The following is a 7,294-nucleotide window of genomic DNA, read 5'->3' as shown; positions in this document are numbered from 1 at the left end:
CTAGTGACAGTTTCTACCAGTGTAGGTTGAGATGTGGATGGCTTCGATGCCTTCGCAACCATCTCATTCGCACTGTCTTCCTTTAACTCTGCATATTCGAGAGGGTGTCTACCTCGAATATGCTTGATCAAGTTTGATGTGCTACCTCCACTGTACTTCAGAGTGTCCTTGCAAACCAGACACGTTACAGAATTTGGTGTTGTCTGTTCCATGAAATTCCACACCGGTGCTTTTCTTCCTCTTTTCGATGCCATAATGAAGAGCTCAAGACAATAACGTGCTATATTATGTGCTGCAAAATGAAGGTTAATGAAGCACGACAAGCCTTAGGTAAATTTTTCTGAGAAGTGAGATAAAAAAGCAAGTGTGCGTTTATTAACATGTGTCACGGGTTCTCCCTATGGTAGGCTCTCAGCAACTGGGCGGAGCTTATGCTCAGCTATATTTATACCTTTGGTTGTGACGTCACTACTCATCAGCCAATTAGACACTCCTGCACATCACGTGATGTCGAGGTTTCTGCCATTGGCTACCGCCATATCACGTGATATTTCTGGCGCGGTGTCATTGGCTACCGCCGGCCAGCGTGAACGAAATATTTCTATCATTACCATTATGTTTCATTAATGATCGTACGTTAGTGCACATTTCCGTAGGTAGTCTGGACCCCATTGCTAATGCTAACCGTATAACATACGGTAATTATTTTCATTGTTATCATCATATTTTATTAATGACAAGACTTTGGTACGCATTGTAAGACTGCTTATCGCCCGGTGAGCAATACCCGACATTGTTTTACCCGGGTACCCGTCTAGATACTCACTCCGCAGGACAGCATGAACGATATATTTATAATCATTATCTCCATATTTCATTAACTATCGCACATTGGTAAACATTATCCATACTCTAAGAGTTTAGACATTAAATATTTTTCACCGTAATCCCGCACATCTGTACTCTCTACACCAAAATGGGTGCCTGAAAATATAATAAGAAATACCCGTGAAAATTACCCGGATACCTTCACTTGTCCCGGGTACCCGTCTCGATCTTCAGTACTCAACTACCCGGGTAGCTACCCGGGTACCCGCCCGTCCCTACAGGCTGCCGTGGGAACGGTGTTGATTCAGCAAGCATGGTGCCGCTGGCCGCTTCTGTCCCGGGAGAAGCCGGGGCAGATCAGAGCGGGCGGCGAACGAGAGCACAGGACTTCTCGGAGTGTGCGTACGACTTACGACTCGTCCACAAAATACTGTAACTATTCTGTGAATATATTTAAAAAGCAATACAACCATTTAATCAACCAGAGAGAGAGAGAGTAAATAAGTGAACTCAAAGTGAACTTAACGGCTCCGCTCGGCCAACACATACTAACCCACATCACTTAACTAAAAGGCTATTGTGTTGTCTCACGACTTCTATCAACTGGAGAAAGCAGGCAACGGTACACCGGACCTGACGTGAGATAACAGTTCGCGCCTTAATCAAAAACACAAAAAAAACAGCTAACAAAAAGGCTAACACACTATTCACTTGAGACCTGATATCATCTCTAATTTCCTCCTTCAGATTCTTGACATCACTCTTGATCTCCTCTAAGGCCTCAGTGGTTTTAGTTTCCAGGGCATCCATACGTCTTTCTACTTTATCCTGTCTCTTGGATGTGTTGGTTACTTGTTTGAACAATTTCCCCGCAACAATATCGCATTTGGTACAATACCAGTGAATCTTACTTACTTGATTGCTGCTCAGGAAATTATACACTGCCTCAGTGACCTCCTCACACTTTATGTGGTGCCACATTTCACATAGTTCACAGCCTAGAGCCTTGTCTTCCTCACCAACCTTAACCTTACAGACTGGGCATGTGTCTGTTTGTTTATCTGCGTCGCTATCGTCTGCCCCTGTCAGCTGATCATCCCCGCCCCCAGCTGCAAGGCTTGTTTTGCCAGATCCAACAGTATCCTTGGTTTTTGTGCCCGCCTTCTTACTAGACGGATTATTCTTCGAACGATTCATTCTTCTGGCAATATTACTATTGGAGAATTCCTTCACTTTTACAGAGCTCTCACGGGCACGTCCACCCTCGACCACGACCATGGACCCTAGGCCGCCGGTGTGTGGAGGAAAAGAGAACAAGGAAAGAACGAGGACAACAGCAACACACTCAGCTTCCGCAAAGGTTGGGGCTGCCTCACCTGCAGGGCTGGACAGCAGCATGAGTGGCCAGGACAAGCAGGAGCAGACTGCTGCAGGGGGCAGGAGGGTCAGTGGTCACCAGATGAAGCAACTTGCTGCTGGCAACTCCAGCAACAAAGGAGAGAGGAAGTTTGTGTGTCTGGAGTGTGGAAAAGAATTAACCACATGGCATGGCCTCAGATATCACAACCTTACACACACTGGTGTGAAGAACTATGAATGTAAGGAATGTGGGAAAAAATTCATCCTGAAGAGTACCCTTGATACACACACCCTTATACACACTGGTGTAAAGAACTATGAATGTAAGGAATGTGGGAAACAATTCATCCGGAAGAGTCACCTTGATACACACACCCTTACACACACTGGTGTGAAGAACTATGAATGTAAGGAATGTGGGAAACTATTCACCCTGAAGGGTAACCTTGATACACACACCCTTACACACACTGGTGTGAAGAACTATGAATGTAAGGAATGTGGGAAAAAATTCATCCGGAAGAGTACCCTTGATACACACACCCTTACACACACTGGTGTAAAAAGTCATGAGTGTGAAGAGTGCGGGAAGAGGTTCAGTGTGAAGCAGGCACTCAATCGACATGTCTTCAGGCACTATGGCCTTAGAGAGTTCAAGTGTGATGTTTGTGGAAAGCTCTTTAAGACAAGGGATGACATTGCCAGGCACATGAAGATCCACTTCTGAAGTGTGTCTGCCTACAGTAGTTATAGTGACCAAGGTAGGGAAGGGGATGGGAGGGAGAGGAAGGGAAGGCTGCAGTAGGGAAGGGAAGGCTAGCCCAAGAACGGGAAGGGAAGGAAAGGGAAGGAAGAGCAAGGGAAGGAAATCCCAAGAAAGGAAAAGGGAGAGTAATGTGGTGTGGCTGGGTGTGGTGTGGTGTGGCTGGGTATGGTGTATGGTGTGGCTGGGTATGGTGTGTGGTGTGACTGGGTGTGGTGTGTGGTGCGGCTGGGTATGGTGTGGTGTGTGGTGGGGCTGGGTGTGGTATGGTGTGGTGTGGTGTGTGGTGAGGCTGGGTGTGGTGTGTGGTGTGGCTGGGTGTGGTGTGATGTGGTGGGGCTGGGTATGGTGTGGTGTGGTGTGTGGTGCGGCTGGGTTTGGTGTGGTGTGGTGTGTGGTGCGGCTGGGTATGGTGTGGTGTGGTGTGTGGTGCGGCTGGGTATGGTGTGGTGTGGTGTGTCGTGCGGCTGGGTGTGGTGTGTGGTGCAGCTGGGTTTGGTGTGGTGTGTGGTGTGGCTGGGTATGGTGTGGTGTGGTGTGTGGTGCGGCTGGGTATGGTGTGGTGTGGCTGGGTATGGTGTGGTGTGGTGTGTGGTGTGGCTGGGTGTGGTGTGGTGTGGCAGGATTTCACTCAGCGACTTTTTTTTACCTCGCTGTTGGTGGTGTTTGCAGAAGGACAAGCAGGACCTGGACGGTGACATCATTATGAGGCTTGAGTACGGTCTCCTGAACTCCTCGTCCCTGGAGCTGATTGGTGAGTTGGCGACCCTGTTTTTTCTTTGTTCGCATGTCTCTCTGTTTCTATCTCTGGTTGTGGCTTTTAATTGATGGGTCTGTCTATGTCTGTGTCTCTGGTTGTTTTATTTGCTTCTCATTTTCTCTCTCTCTGTCTGGGTCTCTCTATGTCTTTGTCTGTCTCTGTTTTTCTCTCATTTTCTCTCCCTGTGTGTCTCTGTCTCTTTGGATGTTTTATTTGCTTCTCATTTTCTCTGTCTGTCTGTCTGTCTGTGTCTTTGTCTGTCTGTCTCTCTCTGGATTTCTGTAGCTTTTAGTGCTAATGGTTGTTTTATCTACTTCTCATTTTCTCTGTGTCTGTCTCTTTGGTAGTATTGCTTTCCTTCTCTTTCTCTACTTATCCCTGTTTCATTTTCCTCCGTTCTCATTTTTTGTTCTCTTTCTGTTCTTATGTCTTATTTTTTCACCGTTTTCCTTTCGTTCCCTTTCATTCTTTTCCTTTTTCATTTCTCTCTTCCTCTCCTTGTCTTAGTTTTCCCTTTTCATTTCTTCTTCTTCCTTTTGCTGTCTCATTTTCTGTGTGTCTGGCTCTCTGGATTTCTGTAGCTTTTATTTATTTATTTATTTTTACAACAAAGGAGACGGCTCAAGGGCAACAAAAAGTGCATAGAAAAAAAAGGCCCGCTACTCACCGCTGCCATAATAGACGAAAGTAAAGAGTGGCCAAGAGAGAGGTCAATTTGTGGTGGAGAGGTGTCTTGATAATGGCTGTTTTGTCTACTTCTCATTTGGTCTCTGTCTGTCTCTGTCTCTGGGTTTCTGTAGCTTGTAGTGATAGTTCTCTCTCTCTCTCTCTCTCTCTCAACCCGTGCACTCTCAACAGCGCGGAGATGGTGGTGAGCATAGCCAAGGGGCGCGAGGAGGAGGTGTGCAAAGTGGACGTGCAGACCGAGGTGGCGTTCCTGGATGGGTGAGTCCGAGGGGGATGGGAGGAGAATGTGCGTTAAGATGCGATTGGTTCAGCTGCGTCAAAGTTCTCAAGCTCTGTTCAAGTCTTCCATCCTCAAACTTCACTTGTAATCTTGTCTTAACCTCACTTTCCAGCAATAACAGTTAACTCTGAGGGGGATGGAATGCTAATGTGTGTTAAGATGCCATCAGGTAAGCTGCGTCAAAGTTCTGAAGCTCTGTTCAAGTCTTCCATCCTCAAACTTTCTCTTGTCTTAACCTCACTTTCCAGGAATAACAGTTCGCACTGAGGGGGATGGGATGCGAATGTGTGTTAAGATGCGATCAGTTAAGCTGTGTCAAAGTTCTGAAGCTCTGTTCAAGTCTTCAAACTTCACTTATAATCTTGTCTTAACCTCACTTTGCAACAATAACAGTTCGGTCATCATAGGCAAGATCAACCGGCTTGAGGTGACAGCAAGCAACAAGGGGGAACACGTGTACCTCCCCAGCCTAATGGTGAGCCTGGCGCCGCCCCTCGTGGTCTTCCAGCCTCCTCACCAGTGCATCTTCCACTCCTCCGAGCTTGTGTATAACTTGACCAACCCTCTGAAGAGCAGTGCTGAGGTGAGTGAGGGAAGGGAACGGAAGGGAAGGGAGAGGAAAGGAGGGAAGGCTGAGAAAGGGAAGGGAAGGGAAGGTCAAGGAAGGAAAGGGAAGGTCAAGGAAGGAAAGGGAAGAGAGAGGAAAGGAAATTGAAGAGAGGAGAAGGGAACGGAAGGTCAAGGAAGGGAGCGGAAGGGATGGAAAGGGAAAGGAAAGGATAGGGAAGGGAAGAGAGAGGAAAGGAAAGGGAAGGGAAGGTCAAGGATGGAAAGGAAAGGATAGGGAAGGGAAGGGAAAGAATCAGAATCAGAAACTTTATTTCCATTTTATACAATGGTTATTCTTTACAGGCTTAAAACTATAGTGTGTTCCCCCCCCCCCCAGGCGGGGACTCCGAGGCAGGGTGAAGGTGCGCCATTTTGAAATTTGGGAAAAGATGTCTACATAGTTTGTCTATTTTTGATCTGTTGTCTGTCTGGAAAGCTGGATTTTCTTATAGCCTTCTCAAACTAATGCTTCCTCTACATAGTTTGTCTATTTTTGATCTGTTGTCTGTCTGGAAAGCTGGATTTTCTTATAGCCTTCTCAAACTAATGCTTCCTCTACATAGTTTGTCTATTTTTGATCTGTTGTCTGTCTGGAAAGCTGGATTTTCTTATAGCCTTCTCAAACTAATGCTTCCTCTACATAGTTTGTCTATTTTTGATCTGTTGTCTGTCTGGAAAGCTGGATTTTCTTATAGCCTTCTCAAACTAATGCTTCCTCTACATAGTTTGTCTATTTTTGATCTGTTGTCTGTCTGGAAAGCTGGATTACCTCATGTCATTAGAATGCAATTGATACCTTTTCTTGGCCTTTGGAAAGAGTTGATGTGAGGGGAAGTGTTGAGGATGCCCGCCTACAGTCCTTGCTGAGCAGTTTCTGTGTCTTTCAGAGCGTGTGAAGCAGTTTGCCAACCTGGTCCTGGCCCTCATGATGCTGTTCGCCAGGTACAATCACTGGATGGTGGGCGACAAGTTTGAGACTCGCCCCCTCACTGGTAATTATGCCCCGTTGTCATTTTTCCTTCTCTCTGTTCAGGGGCAGGACCTAGTGTTTTTTATGCCTTTTTTGTTTTATTGCCCTTGAACTCTAAAAGATAAAACTACATAACCTCCCCTAACCTAACCTTACCTTACGTCTCCTAACTAAACCTATCCTCCCCTAGCCTACCTTAACCTAACCCCCCTTACCTCCCCTCCCCTCCCCCCCCAGGTGTTCTTCATGCTAACCTGCTGGCTCATCGCTGAGTACCAAATCCACCGGAAGGAGAAGATGGACAAGGCGGCGGCAGCGGCCAAGAAGTCACCCGCCGCAGCTGCCGAAGGGAAGGACGGAGGAACAGCCGCCAACTCCATCGCTGGCGGCTCCACGTCTACTCTCGTCTCCTCCTCCGCCTCCTCCTCCTCTCAACATGGACGGTCGAAAAAGGATGTTTAGTGTGGAGGTGTTTGATTGGGGTATGTGGGTTGGTGTTTATAATTTCATTTGTGTGTGTGTGTGTGTGTGTGTGTGTGTGTGTGTGTGTGCTACCCTTCCCTCCCTCCCTCACCCCAATGTTTGTCTCTAGGTGTTTGTAGGCGATAAGATGACCTTTCAACACACCTTCTTTCTTTCCTTTATTCTTTCCCTCTTTACAACGTTATTGTAAGTATACGTAACCTTAAACTAATGAAATACAAGTTACGTGAATCCTACCCTCGAGATATGTTATTTTGATCTCTGTACGTATAGGCAAGATTACGTCTCTTAAACTAACGATATATAAGTTATGTCAACCTTAACCTGCGAGGTGTTTGTATAAGTAACCTCAATTCACTGGTATGTTTGTATAAGTAACCTCAATTCACTGGTATGTTTGTATAAGTAACCTCAATTCACTGGTATGTTTGTTTAAGTAACCTCAATTCATTTCATATGTTGTATGTTACAGTGATCTCTGTATGTATAGGGAAGATTACATCCTTTAAACTAGCAAAATATAAGTTACGCCAACCTTACCTACGAGATGTTTGT

General features: G+C 46.2%; 1 protein-coding gene across 30 annotated transcripts in view; it reads left to right on the top strand.

Annotated features, from left to right (window-relative positions):
- Positions 1-7,294, top strand: part of LOC126984858 (uncharacterized) — a 197,801-nt gene that overhangs the window by 90,318 nt on the left and 100,189 nt on the right. For 4 of the 30 annotated variants that reach the window (XR_007738058.1, XR_007738057.1, XM_050839124.1 and 1 more), the window contains exon 2: positions 2,070-2,188. The exons of 8 other annotated variants lie outside the window; for them this stretch is intronic. Coding sequence is in view for 9 of the 22 variants with exons in the window: in XM_050839124.1 (XP_050695081.1) it covers positions 2,105-2,188 (84 nt within the window). In the remaining 13 variants the exon portion in view is untranslated. Of the gene's footprint in view, positions 1-2,069; positions 2,273-2,656; positions 2,949-3,622; positions 3,705-4,568; positions 4,656-5,070; positions 5,261-6,173; positions 6,264-6,493; positions 7,279-7,294 lie in introns of those variants that run through there. 18 more of the 30 variants (XR_007738059.1, XM_050839103.1, XM_050839113.1 and 15 more) reach the window with 15 other exon arrangements.

The sequence above is a fragment of the Eriocheir sinensis genome, chromosome 57 (genome assembly GCF_024679095.1).
Source record: "Eriocheir sinensis breed Jianghai 21 chromosome 57, ASM2467909v1, whole genome shotgun sequence".
Taxonomy (NCBI): domain Eukaryota; kingdom Metazoa; phylum Arthropoda; class Malacostraca; order Decapoda; family Varunidae; genus Eriocheir; species Eriocheir sinensis.
This window is presented reverse-complemented; position numbering and strand designations above follow the sequence as displayed.